Source organism: Rattus norvegicus, chromosome 18 (assembly GCF_036323735.1).
Source record: "Rattus norvegicus strain BN/NHsdMcwi chromosome 18, GRCr8, whole genome shotgun sequence".
Classification (NCBI taxonomy): domain Eukaryota; kingdom Metazoa; phylum Chordata; class Mammalia; order Rodentia; family Muridae; genus Rattus; species Rattus norvegicus.
This window is the reverse complement of record NC_086036.1, coordinates 12,058,701-12,082,773: the sequence shown is the minus strand read 5'-3', so window position 1 is coordinate 12,082,773 and position 24,073 is coordinate 12,058,701. Positions and strand designations below refer to the sequence as shown.

Genomic DNA, 24,073 nt, shown 5'->3' with positions numbered 1-24,073 from the left:
CCACCTGGGATGCATTCCTCTCTCCTTACTGCCTGCCGTCTGTGATTCGTCCAGTCAAGTACCAACAAGCTACATGAAGCTGTCTTTTCTAATGCCTCCCTCTCTGAGTTTGTACAGCTCTCACTCTGTTTAATGCCATTTAACTCACAGCACCCCCTGTATCTTACTATTTGTGTGTATTAAGGAATTTATCCATGAGCTTTTTAAATCCTGGGTCTTATCCTATCATTCCTCCTGTTCAAGTGTTTAAGTATTGGCTGATCCACTGAGTGTGAGATCTGAGGAACAAAGGCCATGGAAAATTACAGGATAAATTACAAGTGTGATTGATAGTGGTGGGTGACTTGATTAGTTTTTATTTACATAACATTGTACTTAATACTGCTATTATTTATTGCGACCACCCAAAGAACATTTTCTTATGTAATCCCTGTTTTGATAGATATAGAGAAATGAGATTGTGAAGACTTTGTCCCAGTTAATAGTCCTTGACCAGTAAGGATTTAAAACACAGACACTTTATCTCCAGAGTGTGTGTCATGATACCAGATCCTAACCCCAAGTGAACGTGAATGCACAGAAGAAAGTTATCTGACAGTCACCTTAGATTTTTATCTGGCCAAAGGCTGTGCTTGATTCTGAAACAATGTAGAGCTATTAGATCATTTACTTTTAAAGAGCGTAATGATAGACAGGTCCAAGTCTGAACCAAAGGAGCGATCCCAGAAGGCTTAGGATGAGAAACCCCTCCATTGTAAACATTTTAACTGAAACTCGGATTTTACATTGCACATGGAGATGATACCCCAAAGTCACATCGTCTGTTAGGAAAGAAGGAAGCAGTGTGGTGTGGTCACTGACTTAGCTGGCTCTGAGGGTAAGGATGGGCCAGGCATACTCCTCTTTACAGGAAAAATGGAGTCATCCAGAAAACATGAATCATGTCTGTACTAGCTCTGAGGAGAATGAGTCTTCTAATAGACATGAAATCCCTGCTCCTACCTTCCCAGGAAGGCAAAGCCCAGTCTATGGAGAGTCAACAGAGCATACCAGGGGCGTGTGTGTGTGTATGTGTGTGTGTGTGTGTGTGTGTGTGTGTGTGTGTGTGTGTATGTGTGTGTGTGTATGTGTGTGTTGTGTGTTTGTGTGTGTGTTGTGTATGTGTGTGTTTGTGTGTTTGTGTGTGTATGTGTATTTGTGTGTGTGTGTGTGTGTTTGTGTGTGTGTATGTGTGTGTATATGTATGTGTGTGTATCTTGGTTTTCTTTTCAATTGTGTATGTATGTGTGTATGTGTGTGTGTATGTGTGTGTGTTTGTGTGTTTGTGTGTATGTGTATTTGTGTGTATGTGTGTGTATGTGTATTTGTGTGTATGTGTGTGTATGTGTATGTGTGTGTTTATGTGTGTGTGTGTCGATGTGTGTGTGGATGTGTGTGTGTGTGCATGCGTGTGTGTGTGTGTGTATGTGTGTGTGTTTGTGTGTGTATGTGTGTGTGTCCAGGGCCTTCATAGAGTCAGAGCCTTCAGATTTATTCATCTTAAATTTTAAAGTTTTCTTTTAATACTGATCTCAAAGAATATCCCCCTTATTTTAGTCTTGTGGGAAAATGTCCTTTGTTTCCAGAAACATGAGGAACCTGACAGGAAACATTTCTGAAGGCTGAGCCCCTCTTTGGCTGGCTATGATTGCAGCTGAGCATCAAGTCTGGGGCCATGGAGCCTCAGGAGTGGACCCTGGCTGGAGAAACAGGCCACTGAGGGTGGTGCTTACAAAGCTCTACCCCTCTCTCATCCCAGCAAGCTGTCTTTGCCTCCAGTGTGAGCAGCCATTGAAGTAAGGTTCTCTTGGCTCGGCTTCACCATCATGCCTTCCAGACATGGACTGGAACTGTGAGCCGAAACAAAGCTCTTCTCCCTTCAAGTTTCTGTCAGGTGCTTTGCAGCAGCTGTGAGAAAAGCAACGTACACAGCCACATTGCCCATTTCTAGATGCACCAAAGAGGGCTCCACACCCTGCTCTGGGGAACCCAGAGGACAGTTCAGTCAATTCAAAGGAATCATTACATGTTTTAAGTATGACTTACATTTTGGGCAAGAAATGTCATGAGACGCACACAGGTTGGCATTTCACTGCTACAACGGATCAACCAACCAATCAGAAGCACTGACTGTGAACATGCCAGGTCATAGCAGTCCTTCAAGACACATTGCTGAATGAGTTACACAATACACACACAGTTCAGGAAAACGAGTGACTTCCTCTTCCCACTTCTATGGAAGCTCCTTCACTTATGGTGTCTAATGTCCTAATAATCCCACTATAGGACGAAAATGCTAACTGGAACACACATTTAACACCAACAACCCTCTGAACACCATAGTTTGGCCTGCTGTCCCCAGAATACCTATCATTCTCTAACACAAAGGCCATTCTATAATGGAGCATTGAATACCTCATGTTATTTATTGGATTTTTTTGGGGTTGGGGATTTGGCTCAGTGGTAGAGCGCTTGCCTAGGAAGCGCAAGGCCCTGGGTTCGGTCCCCAGCTCCGAAAAAAAGAATAGAAAAAAAAAATTATTGGATTTTTACATGGAAAACAAACCCTAATGGTTCTATAAATATTAAGTAGAAAAATGTTCTGTTAATAGTGTAAGCCAGGACTCTACAGAACTTTTGAAATTGAAAGCCACAAAACGTTCTACTAAACTTACTATTCATCAAAGCAAATTATTCAATTGAATGATATATATTATTTTGAAATTAGTATTTAATTTCTGACAACTCGGTTTTCAAGAACCAATGTGTAAACTCAATTAACTTAGAAAGCTGTTTTGTTTGTTTGTTTGTTTGTTTTTTAGCTAAAGTAAATAAAAGTGATGCCCTCGGCTGTTTGCAAATATTCTGAATTGGACGATGTTGCCAAGTGTGCTGGTACAAATCTGGACTATGAATCTTGCTTTTCTTTTTAATTGTGTGTGTGTGTGTGTGTGTGTGTGTGTGTGTGTGTGTGTGTATGTGTGTGTGTATGTGTGTGTGTATGTGTGTGTATATGTGTGTATGTGTGTGTGTATGTGTGTGTATATGTGTGTGTATGTGTGTGTATATGTGTGTATGTGTGTGTGTATGTGTGTGTGTATGTGTGTGTGTATATGTGTGTGTATATGTGTGTGTGAGTGTGTGTGTATATGTGTGTGTGTATGTGTGTGTGTATATGTGTGTATGTGTATGTGTATGTGTATGTGTGTATGTGTATGTGTATGTGTGTGTGTATATGTGTGTATGTGTATGTGTATGTGTGTATGTGTGTGTATGTGTGTGTGTATATGTGTGTGTGTGTATCTTGGTTTTCTTTTCAATTGTGTGTGTGTGTGTGTGTATCTTGGTTTTCTTTTCAATTGTGTGTGTGTGTGTGCAGGCACATACAGGAATGTGGGTTCCAGGCCATGTATGTGGAGGTTAGAGGACAACAGTAGGTGTCAATCTTCACCTTCAACCTTTTTGAGAGAGATCTCTTCTTTGCTGCAGCGGTTGCCAGGCTCCTGGGCCGAAAGCTTCCGTGATTCTCGTGCTTCTGCCCTCTTCCCTCACCTAGGAGAGTTCTAATTCCATATGGATATCACCGCATCTGTGCGTGCTAGGGCTCTGATTCAGCTCCCCACACCTGCTTGCAGCCCTCTGCGCCATCGTCCCAGCCTCCAGACTAAGTTACAGCCCAGTCCCAGGCGTGTTCCACTGCAGGATTTGGGACCATGGCCCAACCCTTTCCCTCTCATCTGCCATAGAAGGATAGCGCTATACATTTATGTGTAGGTTCATGTGAGGACTGAAGCATTAACAGGTGTAAACTCCATAGGCGAGCTCAGGTGCACAGTAGGTGCTCAGTAAACAGTAGTGATTTCAGTTAGAGTAACAATAAAAGAAAAGGGGTATCAAAAAACCCTTTGACAAGTATGCAGAGACCCCTAGCACTGGTGTGTGTGTGTGTGTGTGTGTGTGTGTGTGTGTGTGTGTGTGACTTCTTTCTCCTCTGAGCAAAGGAGCAGTGCTCCACTGTACCCCTGTGAGGGTGATCTTTACAAACTTCGGGTTTGCTGCTCCCGCTGCAGTGCCATGAATGTGCCTACTGACGTTGTGCAACACAGCCTGGCTGGTTGCACTCCATTAAGAAAAAAGTGTGCATTAGGCAGATTCAATTATTCGTCATGTAATTATGGATAACCCCATCATCTATGTAATTTCAGCATGAGGCATTTCCCCAAGCAAGCCCTCACCTTAGGCTACCAATTGACTTTTTACTGGAAAGGAAGCACCAAGGGCTAGGAGGTTTACGAGAAGCCTCTGGGACACGAAGTGCTCTAGTTAAGGGTGAGAACTGGTTTCTGATATTAAGCAAGGGGGGGATGCTAATTGCTAGAAATAATTGCATCTCCTGACCGCTGCCAAAGTCAGGCCGAGTTAAGTAGTATTCCTGGCAAGCTTCCTCTGCCATTAGAATGTTGAATTTTGAAGATGTTCCGTGGGACTCCCATCTTTATATATTCACTAACAATGAAATAACCATCTCACTGACCAAGAATGGAACGGACACCTCAGAGATTGTCCCATTTATTAAAATGGGTGTTCAGCTTCAGTCCAATTTTTATATACTTTGATATCGTGTAGAAAATATAGAAAAGATGGCTGGAACAACTTTTTATTTCTAGGACACATTCCACTCATGACTTGACATTTCAGTGACCTTCACTTTCCCCTATTTATTACAAACTGTATTAAACGTTTGAGTTTTAAACATCTCTGCTAATCTCCTAAGTAAAGCCTTAGCGAGCATTGTAACATTGACTAGCTCATTCCTCAATAAGGAAGTTATGGCTCAAAACGTGTCTAAGATTTTGCTAACTATAGGACCTGGTTTTCTTCGAAGACAAGTTGCATTTTCATAAGTAGATCCCCAAAGGTGAGCATCTTCAACTATAAGTTTTTCTTGAAAGTTCCATTTTGTGTTGTGTGAAATAATTAAGATAAATACAGAGAATGGATAAATCTCACACCTTTAAATGGATATTTGGGTGGACTTTGTGCCTTCATCTTCCAAGTGGTTAATCTCAAAGTCCAAATAGCTGAGTTTTTTTTTTTTTTTGAGAAAAATCCCTAAATTTGAAAACATGTGGTGTTTCACACTCACAGTAGATGCAGTTAAGGTTGTCCTTTTTCTTGTCATCTTTGTAACATTAGTTTCACAAATACTACATTTTTATTTGTGTATGCACATGTATAGATGAGTGTGTTGTGTGTGTGTGTGTGTGTGTGTGTGTGTGTGTGTGTGGTGTGCGAGTGTGACGTATTTACATGTGTATGTGCATGGAGGTCAGAGGACACTGGATGTTCTTCTTTAGCGATCTTTACCTTACTCTCTTGAGACACGGTCTCTCACTGAACATGTCCTAGTGGCCAGCAAGACCCAGGGATCCTCCTGGCTCCATTTCCCACAATGCCGGGGTTTCAGATCACATGGCAGTGCCTGACTTTTTCTATGTGGGTACTGAGGATTCAATCTCAGGTCTTCTTGTTTGTGCACTAAGCTTTCTTATTCTACCAGGCTATCTTCCCTGCCCCATACAACTATCCCAAAGGTACTCTAACTGAAGAAACATAGGACCTTCCTGACTTAAGTGTCAGTGATTAAGACACTAAAGGACAATACTGTGACAGATGCCATCAAGAACCATTCCCAGTCCTGAAATACTACAACTTTAGAACACTTCCTGTTTTCTAAAGTACATCTGTGACTACAAGGATGCTCTCTTCTCACTGTGGGCATTTTAGGAGGCAGGGCCAGGGCTAAGCTCTCTCTCTCTCTCTCTCTCTCTCTCTCTCTCTCTCTCTCTCTCTCATTGCTGTTTTTCTTTTCTTTCTTTTCTTTTTGAGACAACCTCTCTACAGAGTCCTGGCTGTACTGACCTCACTGCGTTAGAACAGACTGACCTTGAACTCACAGAGCTGTCTGCTCTGCCTCCTGAGTGACTGGATTGAAGGCATGTGCCACCATGCCCATCCTAAGGTGGATGATTCTTATCTGACAGTAGAGGACACAAGACTTGGAGTGAGTCAGTGGATGAGCTGCACGCTCTTGCCTTTCTGTTCTACCTCACACTGCCATGGTATCCAATGTCTTTGTATGGTGTGTATAAAGGGAAAGGCAGCTACCAACCTTTTCCAGTCATGCCTTTCAACATTCAGACTCCACCCTTCAACAACAAATGGTGCCCATGCTCTGAGAACATTGCATTTTATGGGTAACCGCATTATGTCAAGAGTCTGGGTGGCTCCTGTTTGGCAAAAGGATTCCATTTACCATCACAGAATGAACTGTTCAATGTCACACTCATCCACCTTTCTAAATTCCTCCCTGATTCTCTAACATACACTTTTATTCCAGCCAAACCAGTGGCCCCACAGTCCCTGCCTAAGGGCACAATTGTCCTGTCAACTCCTATTGAAGCCACCGAGTCCTACTTGCCTAACGCCGTTCTCTGAAAGTAGGAGAAAGGATACAGCTTAGCTTGAAGTGGAGCACAAATGCCACCCATATGAACGGTTTTAAAATTTCTTATGCTCACATTAAAAAGTTTTATATAAGTTTATAAAAGTTGTTAAAAAGTTTGACAATTAGTGGTGTAATCTACTGAAAATACTATAATTTCAATATGCAATTGAAATAAAAGCTAAAGATACCTTTGACACTCTGTTGGTATGGCTAAATACTTCAGTGTGTATCTTACATTTAGCAGTATATTTCATCTCAGAAAAGCTATATTCAAAATGATAAACATCCATGTATGGATAGTGGCTATGATATTGCACAGGTCAGATCTATAACCTTCAATTTGTATCTGTCTCTCTGTCTCTGCCTCTGTTCCCCTCCCTGCTCCGTTCCTTTCCCTTCTTTTTCTTTCGGAGCTAGGGACCGAACCCAGGGCCTTGCGCTTGCTAGGCAAGCACTCTACCACTGAGCTAAATCCCCAACCCCTTCTTTCCCTTCTTCTCCCCCTGCATGGGCAAAACTTTTTTGAGTGTTGGAAAACACATTTTCTAACTTTCTCACCACTGATACAGTCAGAGAACTGCAGTCACTTCACAGTTAAAAGAGGCCTTGTTCAGTCACTGGTCCCCTCTTTGAAAAGTTACATGATGCCCGTTTTCTGTTTGACCACGGTCATATGAGGGAGAGTTGAGACGCTTTTCCATACAAGGCATGTGTTGCGATGGCAGACAACTTTACGTTTTAGACAGCTCTTGTCGTCTATCTCCCTGTAAGCTTTAGAAATCTCCATTTTCTGTGCTTTGAAATGCACCAATGGCGGGAATGGATGCTGAGGTCAAGTTTGTCATCCACAATGTGGCAATTGGCTTTGGAAACCTTTCCTGTCTTTATTTATATTCAAGTCTTGGTGAGACAAATTATGACATATTTTCACCCCACTAATACACAATGAAGGCATACAATAGCTTATAGCATCTAAGCTGATGCTTTCACTTAGGATTCTCCTTGTCTTTTATAAAACAAAGTGACCCAGTCAACAGAAGAACTACTCTTCTGACATTATTCTCCTGCAAAGGTCATGTTACCCCCTTCCCCCAAAAGCTCCATGTACTTTGTTCATACAGGCTAAACGGAAAACCGGTTTTCTTAAGAATCCTCCCAACTCATCGAGAGTCAAAATGACTTTGATTTTAGTTCAACGGTTGGTGACTGTTCTAAAAAACACGCCGGGTATCAAGATCAGGCATGCAGAGCTCTTAGCCATCTGCCTTAACGAGAGCTTTGTGATCCTGGAGAACCGATTTGCTGGCACCACGAGTGCCGTTTGCATTTGTGTTTTAGAAAACACGTATTGCCTTGAAGAAAACGAAGCTTGTGGAAAATAAAACCTGGGGTTGGGATGGGTTAATCTGATAATGGAAGACATATAAACAGCTACATTAAAATAAACTTTTTTTAGGGGTTGGGGATTTAGCTCAGTGGTAGAGCGCTTGCCTAGGAAGCGCAAGGCCCTGGGTTCGGTCCCCAACTCCGGAAAAAAAAAAAAGAACCAAAAAAAAAAAACTTTTTTTCTGTTTCACATTTCTTTTCAAAATGAAGAAAAACAAAAGAGGAAGGAGTTTAACACTTGCACAATTAGTTCTGCTTCATTCATTTTGGAGCGTACAACAGGGATTCAGTAACCATACCCAGTCTTCTGTGGTAAGCAAGGAAGCAGAGAATTTACTGGTTTTAGCAAAAGACGAGACTTACCATCAGGAGGGACAGAAGCCTCAGGGCTCTGGGGAATAGGCAGGCCATTGTCACGAGTCTCTGGTGAATAAATCCAAGCCTCTGGCTGCAGCTCTTCACCTGGGTGTCTGTATCCTATGTCTGAAGCTCCCGTCTGGCAGTGGTGGCTCTGATGTCTGCCCCAGGACTCTCCTGGTGGCCTGTTAGTCTGTTCCTCCCCACCCCAAGCCAAGGATTGGTCTCACCAGAAACGCTTGCATCACTGCCTCCCAGGTAAAAACTGAGACACACCTCAGTTCCTACAGCAATGGAATCCTTTGTTGGAAGCTAAATGAGAGGTTCACGGGCTAAAGACAAGAGCTGAATGGGAAGGTGTCAGATGAATAACACATTAATCGTGGCATGGAGGTGCAAGAGCTAGCCCTGGCCACAGCAGAAAAAGAAATTCTAGTTGGTTTCTAAGGCCACAGCTGAAAACTGGAAAGTAGACAGGAAAGAGAAAATTTCCCCAAATCTACTTGTGAAAAAACACTTCTTGTTTTCAGGCTATGTATGGGTGAGTGGTGTGTCTTAATTAATAATGTACGCTACTGAAAGGCCTACGAACAACCAAGAAGGAAAAACACGGTAGCTAGTGACTGTGAATACACAGTCTGAATAAAAGCAACCAGAAATAAATAGAAACAGACAGCTCATGGGCGTGCTGGGGTTTGAGGTATATGACTCATGTTCTGAAGGGTTGGATTGTGTTGATGCCGCTGACATCCTATTGTGCCTTTGTTCACTCATAACTTAGAGAAAGTAGATTGACTGTGAGATAGTTATCACAGTGCTCTTTTAATTACACCTTTAATTCCCCCAGGCCGTCAGCCTGCACACCGCTGCATGCTTAGAATCAGTGAAACATTTGGACTATACCTGTGTTAGGGGTTGGGGGCTAGAGCAGGATCTTTGTCGGTTTCACAATATCCAAAGGAGGATATTCGGAAGAACAATTTTATTTTTAGAAGTATTGATGCATTGTTTTAAAAGCATTTTACTTCCCAGGAGTTCATTTAACCCTAGAGTATTTAGCAGAAAATGTTATGTAGGCCAGAAGTTTTAAAAGAATCCGGTAAGAAGTATGTTGCCTCTGTTTCTTTTTAAATGTTGGTGAAATATACAGGAAAGCTACTGTAGTTTTTATAATTTTGTGTGTTTGAGTGTGTGTGTGTGTGTGAGTGTGTGTGAGTGTGTGCATGTGTGCTTGTGTAAAATCAGAAGACAACTTAGAGCCCTCTCCTATCATGTGGGTCATGGTGATAACTTAGGACAGCTTTGGCCATGCCTGCCTCCAGAGCTGAACCACATCTCCAGCCCTCCTGTCAACCACAGTTAAGGTACAGCTCAGTGTCATTCAGTACATTCACAGAGTTGTGTAGCTGTGATCACTATTACCACCCATCTCCAGAAAACTATTGTCCTAGACACAAAGACTTCTTTTTTGAGAGTCAAAGGCTAATGGACATAGCCAAGTCCACTTGTTTTATTGTGAATGGGTGCCTTGGTGCGAGCATGGAATACCTGAGCGGGGTTGAATAGCTATGCAAAACTGTATGGCTGCAAAGGAAACTGATTAACTCTATGTCCTGTTAATTTGCTGATCCTGGGTGATGCCGTAAATGTACGTGTGTGTGTGTGTGTGTGTGTGTGAGAGTGTGTGTGTGTATGTGAGTGTGTGTGTGTCTGTGTGTGTCTGTGTGTATGTGAGTGTGTGTGTGTCTGTGTGTGTCTGTGTGTGTGTGTATGTGGTGAGTGTGTGTGTGTCTGTGTGTGTGTGTATGTGAGTGTGTGTATGTGTGTGTGTGTGAGTGTGTGTGTCTGTGTGTGTATGTGTGTGTGAGTGTGTGTATGTCTGTGTGTGTATGTGTGTGTGTCTGTGTGTGTGTTCTGTGTGTCTGTGTCTATGTCTGTGTGTCTGTGTGTGTTCTGTGTGTCTATATCTGTGTGTCTGTGTGTCTATGTCTGTGTGTGGGTGTGGGTGTGTCTGTGTGTGGGTGTGTCTGTATGTCTGTGTGGGTATAGTAGGGTAGAGGACAACCTTGGGTATTATTCTTAAGGTGCCATCTTCCTTTGACTTATTTGTTTATTTATTTGAATAAACTCTCACTATGTAGCCGTTGTCTGAAACTCACTCTGAGGACCAGGCTGGTCTTGAACTCATGCAGATTCACCTTTGACTCTGGATTATTGGAATTAAAAGTATGTGCCACTTTTCTCCCTGGCTTAAGATTCATCAAGTAGGCTAGGCCAGATGGCCATCAAGAGCTAGAGATCTATCTGTCTGGTCCCCTAGCTCTGAGATCGAGCACACTGCCATATCTGGATTTGGGGTTCTGGTGATTGGACTGTGACCCTTGGGTTCATAAGACAACCATTTATCAACTGAGCCATCTCTCTGGCCCCATTATGTCTTCAAACAGTATTTGTGACAAATCTGTTGGGCATTGGAGCCTGTCACAGAAAAATAATTAGTGAATCTTTTAAAATCTACTTCTATTTGGAAAGAAAACGTCAAGAGGTCAAGTTTGACATTCCCTGTAGAGCTTCTTCCATTGTGGTTCCAGCAAGCATATTCTATACACTTTGGGACTAGAATCAGAACGGGAGCCCTTGGCAACGCTGAAGGGCTGAGGTCCAGGACGAAGTATTTGGACAATGAGGTCGTTATGTGAGCAGGCGTGAGAAGTTGAGAGGAGATTTGTTTTACTTGCCGGTGTCTTGTGCAGTGTTAAATGTAATGATCAAATGTTAGGCGTCTTCTGAAATTAGTGTTTGAACATAGCTAAGAGTGAAGAGGGCTTTGGCGTACATACGTCTACCCTCATTGTTCCCGCGGGAGGGTAGGCAGAGGTTCCCTAATTGATTAGCTAAATAAAGACAGAACCAATCAGTGGGGAAAGATATGGAGGCCGGTTTTCCGGGTCCAAGGAGGAGATGGGATAGAGAAAGGGCTTTCAGCCAGGCTGTGGAGCAGAGAAGACATACTATGTAGGCCTGGGGGGGGCTGTTAGAAACCCGGTGGCGGCCTCTGCCACAAGAGGAGTTCCGACACAGGATAGCTGATGAATTTAGAGCAATAGATTCCGTGCCCAGAGGTTGCAACATCTGGCTGATTTTAAATATTAAGATTGTCTGGTGTTTTTGATCCGTGAGGACTCAGGTGGGCGAGCGAGCGAGAGAGAGAGAGAGAGAGGAAGGGGAGAGAGAGAGAGAGAGAGAGAGAGAGAGAGAGAGAGAGAGAGAGAGAGAGAGAGAGAGAGGAAGAGGGAGGGAGAGAGAGAGAGAGCAGCTGCGTGGCAGTCATTGGTGGTCAGCAGGGGTGGATGGTCAGTGTAGAGCATTTGCTGCTCCGGGCATTTTGGGAAGAGCGCTAGCTAGCGGGTGGACAGCTGAGTGAGGCCAGTGTGGTCATTAGAGGCTAGTGGAGCTAGCTAGTGGGCAGCTGCTGATTCCAGAGCCTAGCGCGCCGTTTTTAAAAATTACACACTATCGGGTTGGGGATTTAGCTCAGTGGTAGAGCGCTTGCCTAGCAAGCGCAAGGCCCTGGGTTCAGTCCCCAGCTCCGAAAAAAAAAATTACACACTATCGATGACGTTGAACATGGCAGGCAAGAATCTACTAATAATTTAGGATTCTCGGATTGATCAGACACAGTGAAGCAGGTCTGGAAGGAGGGAGAGGTAGTTTCTCAGCGAGTGGAGTGGAGTCGCGGTATATCCAGCATCTTAAACAAAGAAACTCAGGCTCTGAGGTTTCCTGCTGTGAAAAGAGACAAGATGGCAGCTCTGAGGAAGAGAGCCAAACAATAAAAGCTGTCTGCTTCGTACAAGCAGGTAATCATAGGATAGAACTCTAAGTTTGGTTTAATTGTTTTTAAAGTTAGAAGAGAGTGTAGATTTTGCCCAAACCACGGGGGAATTCTTCCAGTGTTTCTGAACTAATGCAGGAAGTTCCAGCCCAGAGGTGCTGGGAGTCCTGCTTTGCAAAAACAAACTGACCTAGAGGTAGGCAGAAAGGGCTGCTGCCTCCCACAAAGGACAGAAGGGAGATTGTATGAGAACAGAAATGTTTTAGAGAAGTCATGAAGTCTTGCAGGACAGCTCATATCTATTAATGTGGCCTCCATGGGATTTTGGGTTAAATATCCTGGCTTGACAAGATTAGAAAAAGTCTAAGAATAGGCTCTTACAGTATTTGAGTTTACTTCATTTGTTTTGAAGTTTTAATTATCAAAACGGGTGTGATTTTGAGTTTTGTTTTTTTATTTCATCATTCCTCTGGGAGAGAGTCAAGCTAAAAGTTTGTCTGGCTACTGGCTAAAGGACATGCTAATCTGGGAGAAAGGCTTTATGTTTGTGTTTATAGAAAAGGCCGTTAGGCTCTAGACTCCCTCCAGAATTATATGGATCAGATGTGACAGAGGGAGACCTCCCCTACCCCCCCTCCCCCGGAAGAACTGGGAAAGTTTAAGAGAACCAAACAGGAAAGGTAAAGATTCTTTGTGCCATTCTTCACACGGTATGAACGAAGACTTAGGATTGGTTATTACTAAAATTGGCTCATAAAAAAGACTGTCTTTCACATGTTCAAACAAGGAGCAGAAATTCTTTCTTAACTAGTCTGTTCACCCTACGCAGACTAACACAATCCATGCGGATATCTTGATGATACTTAAATTCTGTTTTGAGATTTGTATAATGTGGAGTGTACAGTTTTGGTGAGATTCATCCTCAGACACGCAGGATGGACCTGCTTGGACTTCTGGTGTCATGGATTCCAGGTCGCTTTACCCCATTCAACCATTCAGATGGATCCAGTCAGAACATTAGACTAAATAGCAATTGTTGGCTCGGCTTTCTTCAGGCCTAACCAACTCTCTTATTTTTCCCTACCCTTCCCCTCCCCTTTAAAGCTATTTCATTGCCCTCATGTAAGAGGTAGAAGTTGTGGAGATCGTTGTCCCAGCCCTTATGTTTGGGTGGATGGTTCTGGTTATTTTATGAATTATACTTAGGCTGTCATTTTAAGGGATAATTTGGAAATGGTCTTAATTTGAACAGGAAGGAACTAACTAGTTGGAATTAATTGTGAGGCTGTAATCTTAATTGGTAGAAATCTTTATAATTGATACAAAGTTGAAGTCATAATTTCTTACATTGGCACAGAATTTACTTTTGATACAAAATTAAGGTTTTGATAGGTATGAATTTCTTATATTGATATAAAAATTGGGATTAGTATTGTTACTCTTAGACAGGCATTGTGCCTATATGACTCTTTCAAAAAATACAAATTTAGGGCTAGATAGCAAACTCATAGTTCTGAGTGAATTATAAAAGGGTATTTTTTGAGATATTTTAATGAGAAATAGCTGAGTAGTTAAAGGGAGAGAATTCAGATATACTTTACATAGTCTTCAAAAGTATCAGAAGTCCATAGAATACAACATTGATAGTCATTTAATTATTAAAAATCATTTGTCTAGAGACATGTCTGTGTCTGACATCCCCCCCCCCACCCCAGTTCAGAGAGGATGTTGAGCATCACCCTCCAGGAGGTTGCTTCTGTGGCAGGGCAGCCACCGGGCAGAAGTTGCCCTAATTCATCTACAAATAAAAAATACTGTCCATGAAAGGACACAAGATGCAAGATAGTCAACAGCTTATCTCTGCCAAGACAGAATAAGCTAGTCCTTCATAATAATTCCTGTTTCACTTAAGGTCTGTCCTAAGTTCTGAGTCAGAATGTTGAAGACAATTGCTCTATCGTTTTGTGGAATAGGAGACTGTGAGGTCTCTTCTTGCCTCTGCCTCCTGTGTGCTAGGACGACAGATGTTGTCCATATCCAGCTTGAGATTATATTAATTTTGCAATTTAAAAAGTTATTTGAAAAATAATATGAATAAAGTAAGATTTTATGAGTGATATTCTAAACATATGGGGAGGAAGGAGATGAACCAAGTGCTTTCATTTTTCTGCCATGATTTTATTATCTTGCAATTCTTTAGATTATTCTTGAGCTAATGGCAAAGGGATCCACAGGCATCCATCTAGGGTTCTCTAATTTTCTCTTCTTTTTCCTTTTTGTTTCAGTGCCCTTAACAGTTTCCTTATGTTTTATTTTACCATTTCATTCTAGTATGCCAGTGTCTAAAATACTTGGAGCATGTTCCCCATGCCATTTTGTCCTCTTTCTCTATAAGAAGACATATGATCTTTGTCTTTATGAGATTTGTGTAATTGAGTTAGTATGATTATCTTAGATGAATCAATGTTTTGTCAAGTAACATACCTTGATCTTTCTTTATGATTGAAAAACATCCCACTGTGTATATAGACTATATTTTTGTTATCCATTCTTCTGTTGAGATGTATGTTGGTTCTATAACTAAGCTACTGTGAAAAGTGCTTCAGGAAACATGGATATGCAAGAATAGCTGTGATATGTTGACTTGGAATCCTTTTGGTAAATATCCAGAGTGGTGTAGCTTGTTTATAGAGCAAATCTATATTTGGTCTTTTGAGGACCCTCCATACTAACTTCCACAGTGGCTATAAGCTTGTTATTTTCTTAGAAAGATGTGCCTCTTAGTAAGGTAAGGAAGTGTCCTGGTGCAGCCCTGTTTATGTGGCTGTAGGAAATCAGTCTAAAGGGTGATTTTATGCAGTATCTTCTGTACTCAGTGGTGCTTTCTCTTGCTATTCATTTGTGTTTGGAGTTAAAGAGGTTGTGAACTGCCATGTGGTGCTGGAAATTGAACATGGGTCCTCTGGAAGAACAGCCAATGCTCTTAACCATTGAGTGTTTTCCAGTGCTTTCTGGTTGAGCAATGGTGTTATTATTTTTGGGATAATGATTTGGAAACCCAAGCCTAGCTTAAACTGGCTCTTGATCAAGAGACTGATATCAAAGCAAGAATCATAAAAATAACAATTAAAGGGGAGCTTCATTGTATGTTTTGGTTGTGAACCAACTAATGTACCATGTGAAGACAGGAGAGTCTGAAAGCAGATCCAACACAAGCTGAAGAATTCATCCCCCCTTTGCTGGAAATTGAACCATGTCATACTGCGTCTCAGAAGCCAAGCAATCAAAATGGATATCTATTCAAATGGGCAGAGATTCCAGAAGTTTCCATGCTGTTTTTGAAGCTCATTATCTATAGTAATTCCCTTATTCATCAAGTACAGAAGGCTCATTAGACTTCAGCTTCCCGGGCAAGCCTTTGCTGGCTTTCATTGCTTCCACTGGAAGCATATATGTAGTCTGTGTCACACTCACTGAATTTTGAATGTTTCATTGTGCAGTGTTCAGAGATTCATGAATGGAGGTTAGTGCTACCAGTCAAAAATGCACCTGTATTTTAAAATGTCTAGCAAAAGTATGGATTCGTCATCTTCTGTCATTCAAGATAGTGAGAACTATAAACCTCTCCCATTCTGCTCATTCAGGGGAGGCATCCAGATGTGTCTGGATGTCTGATTGTGTTTCAGACAACAGTTTTTATTTTAATTAGTGGAAGCCAAGCTGCTGACCCAACAATGCTTCACCATGCTTTGGAGATTCTTAGGAATATATACTTTTCTTTTCTTTCCTTTTCTGTTCTGTTCTTTTCTCTTCTCTTCTCTTCTTTTCTTTTCTTTTCTTTTTTCAATACAGAGTAGTCCTGGATGTCCTGAAACTCACTCTGTAGACAAGACTGGCCTTGAACTTGGAGATCCACCTGTCTATGCTTCCCAAGTGCTGGGATTAAAGTTGTATACTAATACTGCCCAGCTTTCTTAGGAACATTTTTAAAGAAAGCATTACATAATACATGTGTGTGTGTGTGTGTGTGTGTGTGTGTGTGTGTGTGTGTGTGTGTTTGTGTATACTTGTGGTATCAAGGATTAAACCCAGAATTTTGCACATGCCAGCAGAGAACTTTACTACTGAGTTACAGATTAATGTTTATGCCTAGACTTCCAAAGGGTAAATATAAATTAAAAAATTAATGTATGCTACGAACCAGGGTCAACCTCTCTTTGCTCGGAAAGAATCTGATTTGGTAACTGCTTACTTCTGGAAATGTATTTGTAAAATAGTAAAATGTGGGAGTGAGGAGTTTTCTAGCTAATCCTCAATGCTACTTCAGAACAAACTTTTTCTTAGTTCCTGTGATTTGCTGGAGGTAAAATTGACAGACTTGAATCTTTTTACAAAATGTATATTGAAGTCATGAGTTCTATTTTTCTGCCAGCTACATAGTCAAAATTTGTGGCATCTCTCCCGTGGCAGGGACAAGGACTTACAGCTATCTTCTTGCTCAGGTAGCCATTACCACTCACTAACATCCTATATATACCGTCTCAAAAAGATAATGTCTTCCACACTGAGTGGTGGTAGCACACACCTTTAATCCTCATAATTAGGAAGGCAAAGGCAGGTAATCTCTGAGTTCAAGGCTAGCCTGGTCCAGGATGGCTATGGCCACACAGAGAAACTCTGTCTCAAACCCCCAAACAAATAAATGAACAAAGAACACCACAACCACCACCAACCTCAGCAACCAAATCAACCAAACCCAAAACTCCACACACAACATCTGGACAGAACACCAGTAGTGCAGGCATTAAGATCGACAATTAATAAATGGTACCTCTGGAGTGAATGAAAAAGCTTCTGCAAGACAAGAGACATTGTCAATAGGACAAAGAGGGAGCCTTCAGAACAGGGAAATATTTTTACCAAAACCGCATCTGATAGGGGTCTAATATCCAAAATATGTAAAGAACTTGACACTAGATATTAAAAAAAAACTAAACAATCCAATTAAAAATGGAGTACAGATCTAAAAAGAGAATTTTCAATAAGACCCCCAAGTGGCGCAGAAAACTTTAAAAAACGTTCAACATTCTTAGCTAGCAGGGGAATGCAAAATAAAAATACTTTGAGATTCCACCTTGTATTTGTCACAATGGCTAAGTGATAGCTCATATTCGGGAGAATGTGGAGCAAGGAGAACATTCCTCCATTGCTGGTGGAAATGCAGACTTGTATAGCCATTGTGGAAATCAATACGATGGTTTCTCAGAAAATTGGAAATTGTTCTACCTTAAGATCCAGTTATACCACTCCTGTGCATAAACCCAAAGGATATTCCATCCTACCACAAGGACACACTCAGCCATACTCATTGAGGCTTTATTCATAAAAGTCAGAAACCGGAAACAACCTACATGTCCCTCAACTGAAGAATGAATAATGAAAATGTGTTATATTTACACAAATGGGATCATGAAATTTACAGGTAACTGGATGCAACTAAAAAATATCATCCCAAGTGAGGTAACCCAGAAAGACAAAAATGATATATATTCACTTACATGAGGATATTAGTTATTAAATAAACGATAAACAAGCTAGAATCCACAGACCCAGAGATGTTAGGTCAAGAGTAGAGCTCCAGGGGACACATGAACTTGCCGGGAAGGGGGAATAGAACAGATTTTGTGGATAGACTGGGTACAGGTAGGGGTGGAAGAAGGAGGGATCAGGGGTAGGAGGGAAAGGATGCAGGGAGAGATGGCTGGAAGCAATCAGGGGGTAGTGTAAAGCTTAGTGCAGTGGAAACTTCCTGGAATCCATGAGGGTGACCCTAGTGTAGACTCCTAGTAATGGAAGATATGGAGTCTGAACTGGCCATCTTTTGAGGCCAGGCAAGATTTCCAGTAGTGGGCCCGGGTTGCATTTGGTTGAGTTGTTGGCCAAGAAGTTCCTGTGGAGATCCCTAAACAAGGGATGTTAGAACAGAAGGTTGCTCTCTGAAAACTGATGGATCAGGGTGCATTGCATCTCCAACCTCCTCATAATCTTTTTGTGGGTCAGCCATGTCCTCATGGGCTTCAAAGACTTCCCCTTCCTCGTTGCCCTCACTCACGTACCAGTGCATAAAGGGCTGCTTGGCACATATTAGATCAAACTTTTGATCTAGACCTCATCAGCGGTGGTGCTGCTCAGCATGAACACAGCTCTCCAGACCTTGGTCAGATCTCCACCATGTACCACAGTGGGAGGCTGGTAATTAATGCCAACCTTGAAGCCAGTGGGGCACCAGTCTACAAAATGGGTGGTACACTTGGTTTTGATGGTAGCAATGGCAGCATTTACATCTTTGGGAACCACATCATCATGGTATAGCAGGCAGCAAGCCATGTATTTACTATGTTGAGGGTCACACTTCACCATCTGATTGGCTGGCATTGGTGATCTCTGCAATTTAAAATTGTTAGTGGTGGGCTTTCTCAGCAGAGATGACAGGGACTTATATGGCCCGAGGGAAGTGAATGCAAGGATAGGGTACCAGGCTGGTCTGGAATGCTGTCATGTTGTGGTAAATACTATTAAAAGAATTTATTAACCCACACTGTTGCTGGCTCTGAAGGGCCACATGGCATCTGTGGGGTATTTTCATTTCAATCAACAAAGCATCTTAACTGCTAAGCTCCCAATCTCACACTTACACGGCTACTCTCTGAGCCTGTCAGCAATCTTTCCATCACTCTAGTTCCCAAGGCAGGTCGCTGCCACAGCAGTTTCTTACAGAGACCGTCTCTTACAGGTTTCTTGCTGTGGACTCTGCTCACGTTCCCAGCATTGGCCCCCTGTGGTTATAGTCTGAACTCCAGTAACGTGTTAAAATCAAAACTCAATAAACTTGTAACTTATCAATCAGATTTAAATCTTGAATTCTCAATCCACAAAACATCCACATAATAAACTCATGACCAATTGATAATGATATAAACTGCCCACCTAGATAAGACAAATTGTCCTATAAAAATCCATCTCTTAGGAAACATTCATAACTACCCGTGACCATTTAAGGCCACACAGATCGGGGTCGTCCTTCTCTGCCTCCATCTTGGTTCTTCTTCTTTCTTTTTCCCTCTCTCCCTCCCGCCTTTCAAAAACTCTGTCCCCGCCTTACTTTTTCATTGCCCAATCACAGACCTTGCCTTATCTTGTGCCTGCAGAAAGACAACAATCTATACGGTCAGACCAAATCCAGGGCTCCATGGTATCTGAGGGAAACAGTGATTGAAGACAATCACTAATAAGATTATAAGTGTAATAATAAGGTGGTATAAGTTAGTGTAGGTTTGGTTCTTGAAATGTTGAGATTTCTAGGAAAGATGTCGTGGATAGCCTCATTGTGGACTATGAAGGCGTAATCAGAGCGCTACGTACGTGGTGAGGATGGAATTGTATGGCTCAACCACAGCAGTGGAAATCTGCAGGGCTGGAAAAATGGAGAACTCCAGCTTGGATTTCTGCCTGTAATCGACAGAGAGCTGTTCCATCAACATGAAGGTGAACCCAGAGTCAGTTTCCCTGCCAGAGCTGTGGAAAACCAAGAAACTCTGAAGACCCATGCACTGGTCAGCGAGCTTGTGAATTTGGTCCAAAACAAGGTCAATGATCTCCTTGTCAATGGTGTAGAGGTCATGGGCATAGTTAGGACAGCATCTTCTTTGCCTAAGATGAGCTGCTCAGGGCAGAAGAGCTGGCAGAAGGTACTAGTGTGAGCATCATCAATTACTGTGGGTCCCAGGTCTACAAACACTGCCCAGGACTGTGCTTACTGTGTCTCCCTGGAGAAGGTGTTGAAGGAGCCATTTCCTCCTTCAATGGTCTTGTTACTTAGCATCTGGCCATCTGGCTGGATACCATGTTCCGAGCAGTAGAGCTCCCAACAGGCATTGCTTATCTGGATACCAGCCTGGCCAATGTAAATGGAGATGTACTCATGCATATTTAATCCTTGAAGTGGTTTGTGAAAACTGAGGAAAGGAAGAGAGGGTGACAAGGATCTCCCAGTAGTAGACTACCAAGGAATCCAGGGGAGAAGCAGTGTGTGTCAAGAAGAATCTATTTTCATTTAAGACAACAAAATTGATACTATCTTCCAGTGTATTTAGAACACAATCTAATCTTCCTGTTGCAGCTTTAAACACACAGGATCCTTGGCTTCTGTCTTCTATTGATTGAATTGTATTAGTATCATACTAACAAGTCTTATTTTTAAAGTTTTTTTTTTCTGAATTAAATTGCAACCCAATTCTTCTTCCAAGGGAAGAAATAACAAGCAGAATGTTCTGAAGGTTTCTTAACTCCATGCCAGAAGATATAGTGACCACTGATCAGCACCTGGGCTCTCTGTCATGTCATATATGGTGATCTAAGGAGGGAGAGTGTCTGCAAGCAACATGGCATATTGAGAAGACACAAGCTAAAGATCTCAGTTCTCAGTGTAGTTAGGAGTACCAGCTCTGGCATGGCAAGGTAAGGCCATATATCTCAGGGCATATATCAAGGTAATGTGTCATGCTTAATTCTTCAAGGCCTGTTCATTTTTTTCCCCCAAGACTCATATACTCCTGACTTAGTGAGGCATTGGGCATCTATGCTAGTGTGATTAGTAAGTTCCTAGTGCCTTTGCAAAACCTGTAAAACTTGTAGAACTCACCGTGCTCAGGGATTTTTCTATTGTATCGTAACCAGAAGTTCTGAGATACGTCCCGGAAGGATTAGCTGGTGAGGATACAACTTTCAAGTGTGGTTGTCACTTCTGCTTTCCTGGGGACAGAATGACTCTGCCTCATCAGAGACTGTTTTGTTCTCACCTATGGTTGGGCAACCGTTGCCCTACAGTTTGGGATGTCTCGTTGGCCTTTCTTTATCATTGCCATTATCCTATCCATTAATATTAAAGGTGGAACCTGTTGTCTGCTTCAACTCTTCATGAATACGTTGGTTAGTCTATAGAAATTGTCTATATTATTTTACACTGCTTCCCTTTGGACTATGATTACAAGTTACTTCCCATGTCTAAGTTTCTCTAGGATCCCCAGGATTATTTAGTCTGAACATTAGGTGTGACTCTCAAAAAACAATCCTTAGAGTAGGGGTTTATATTTTTTGACCCAACACTAGTACAGATGCAGCATATATGGTCCCTTTCTGGAAATTGGATCAAAAGAAGGATGAAAGTAGAGAAAGCCCCACCTCTCTCCTCCCTCCACATGACTGCTGCTCCATGAGTCACTCAAGGCTGAGTTTCTGATGTATTAGACAAAGCACAAATTTGATGGATGTTTGTTCTCACCCCTCAACTTGTGCAATATAGTAGCTTAGTGTTAATCTTCTGTTCTGAGGTGCAGAGTAAGGCTGACACATTCTCAAGACACCCTTTTGCTTCCTTACAAGTAGGAGCCATACAGTGTAGGCTGCTTAGGCATCTCTTGGAGGAAGTGCCAAACTCAGGCTATTTAAACTCTAGGTTCACTTTTCAAAATCTCCTCAACATTCAACCGGTTTATCAACGTTCTCCTATAATTTGGAGAGGGGCTCATTTTTATAGTTAGTATTTGCATAGGAATCAAGTAATACCTTCAGTTTTTAACATTTATCATCATACTTGTATATGGTACTTTTCTTAAGAAATCTAATTCCTAGAAACATTTGGGGGGGGGTGTTATAGAATAAACATAAAAAAACCAAAGTAACTTTTCTGTAGTAATGAGATTTAGATAATGACACGAGAAAAATAATCTATTTAGGTCCTAGCTAAAAATGATCAAATATTTGGAAGTAATTTTCTTAAGGATGCACAGAAGACCATTAAAGAAGGACATAAAATGAAAGAAAATAATAGCAAGATATCACGTTTCTGGATGAAGCAAGCTGTTCCTGTAAAGAAACAATTCTTTAAAAAGTCTACATGTCTTTTTCAGGATTGACTTGGAATTTGGGCAGAGTATAAAGCTGGGGGAAGACCCATAAGGAAGAAAGGACAATTGGTTCCAAAATGCTCAAAGAGGCAAACTGAGGCAGCCATCATACCGAGTGGAGGAGTGTGCGGTTACCATGTGCAAAGCCCTGTCTTCATCCTCTAGCAATTCTACCTAAGGAAGCCCAGCAATAACAAAGGCATAATTGAAAAGAACAGTGAAGGGTCTTGCTTTAGCAGGCATCTAAATTTACTCTAGTGCCTCTATTGTCTCCAAAGCAGCTATTAGGTAGAACTGTTGCTTCCGGAGGCCTAGAAGAATGGCTCAGCAGTAGAGTGGTGCTGAGTTTGATTCCTAGCACCTATGTTGGGCAGCTTATGCTCACCTGTAACCCCAGCCTCAGGAGGACGCTCTACACCTACAGGCACTTGCTTTCATGAGCACGTGCCCCTCTTACATGCATGTGATTAAAAGTTACAAACAAATCTTAAAAACAAAACAAAAACGAACCATGTGTCTGGACTCAGGGCTCTCTAGGAAAGCTTTGGCTACAGCAAGGTTGGCTTTGCTTCTAATTCTGTGTTCCTGTTATGGCTGGAAGAAGGAATCATCTAGTTCTAAGATGGGAGATGGTAGTAAGCCTTTCTGGTTCAGCCACCATAACCTTGTCGCCATAGTTCCCCATCTAGAGCTTTCTTTAGGGAATGACACTGATGAACATTTAAAGCTTATTCTAGCTGTAAGTTCAGCAGGGCACAGGCCATGCATTGGGAGTGCTAGTGAAAGTTACCTAGGACTTGGTAAGTCATATTCTGACATGGGAGTGGACATTGTGTTTGGCCATCTCACCCACATCAGTCACCACAGTACTGTTTTTTGTCTGCTCCTTTGATTGTCCTGCAATTGTTCCACCATGAAAAGGTGAAAATCATTAGTGCAGCAACACCCGGTGAGGGTGGGATTGCTCCACAAGAACATAAATAAGATAAACACGATGTGGAAAGCAAACTATTCTGCAGACATTAAAAGGAATTAATTCGGGCTGAGAGATGGCTCAGCGGTTAAGAGCACTGACTGCTCTTCCAGAGGTCCTGAGTTCAATTCCCAGCAACCACATGGTGGCTCACAACCATCTGTAATAAGATCTGATGCTCTCTTCTGGTGCGTCTGAAGACAGCTACAGTGTACTTATATATAATAAATAAATAAGTCTATAAAAAAATTAATTCAGGTATCCCAGTTAGCTTCCTGCAGTGTCATCCTTTTGCATAAGAAGACCGAGGTATAAAGTAGTACATGGTTTTACATGTGTTAGTATGTGGCTATATATATGTAAATATCTTATATGCAGAGAAAATATGAAAAACCAAATGTTAAGCCTTTGGGTGAATTTTTACATAAAATGGTGCCACTACTTTATATTCCACAGAGGGCAAGTGTCATTTCAACTAAAAAGGAAGTGGAAAAGGAACTCACTGGAACTTTTTAACATGTGCGTCTGAAAAATAAAATACTTTGATTAAAATGTATTTTCACTTTTCAAAGTTATCTAGAAAAAAGGAACTTGACTCTAACATGAAAAGTTATATATATATATATATATATATATATATATATATATATATATATATATAATCGTTATGTTAGGGACTTTTTCTACTAATAAAAAATACCATATTGACATTGAACTATTGAATTCCTTTGAATGACACGTTTTTCTTTCAGTGAGAAAAATGTCTGGAGACAGGAATCAGCTGTACACATTGTGCTGAAGGTGTTGGCAGAGTGACCAACTGCATGCATTTCCTTCTATTATGGCTGACAGAGATGGATGAGAGACAGGAGTGGGTCTGAGGAAGAACACCCTTTTCACTTGTGGTTGGAAGTAAAAAAAACCCAACCAGCATCTTCTATTATTTGGAAATAACATTCCTACTGTTGAAGATAAAAGCATTGCAGTTCTGGAACATGGTGTTTATAAAA

The 24,073-nt window shown here is 41.6% G+C and overlaps 1 protein-coding gene and 1 pseudogene across 1 annotated transcript in view; both read right to left on the bottom strand.

Annotated features, from left to right (window-relative positions):
• Dsg3 (desmoglein 3) overlaps window positions 1-8,453 on the bottom strand; it is a 31,634-nt gene extending 23,181 nt beyond the window's left edge. Inside the window, exon 1 of the mRNA NM_001191079.2 lies at window positions 8,297-8,453. Within this exon, the coding sequence (NP_001178008.2) occupies window positions 8,297-8,344 (48 nt within the window). The 5' untranslated portion in view covers window positions 8,345-8,453. The remainder of the gene's footprint in view (window positions 1-8,296) is intronic.
• A 9,634-nt stretch (window positions 8,454-18,087) lies between these two features.
• Tuba1b-ps14 (tubulin, alpha 1B, pseudogene 14) lies at window positions 18,088-20,112 on the bottom strand (annotated as a pseudogene).
• Between the last annotated feature and the right edge of the window lie 3,961 nt (window positions 20,113-24,073).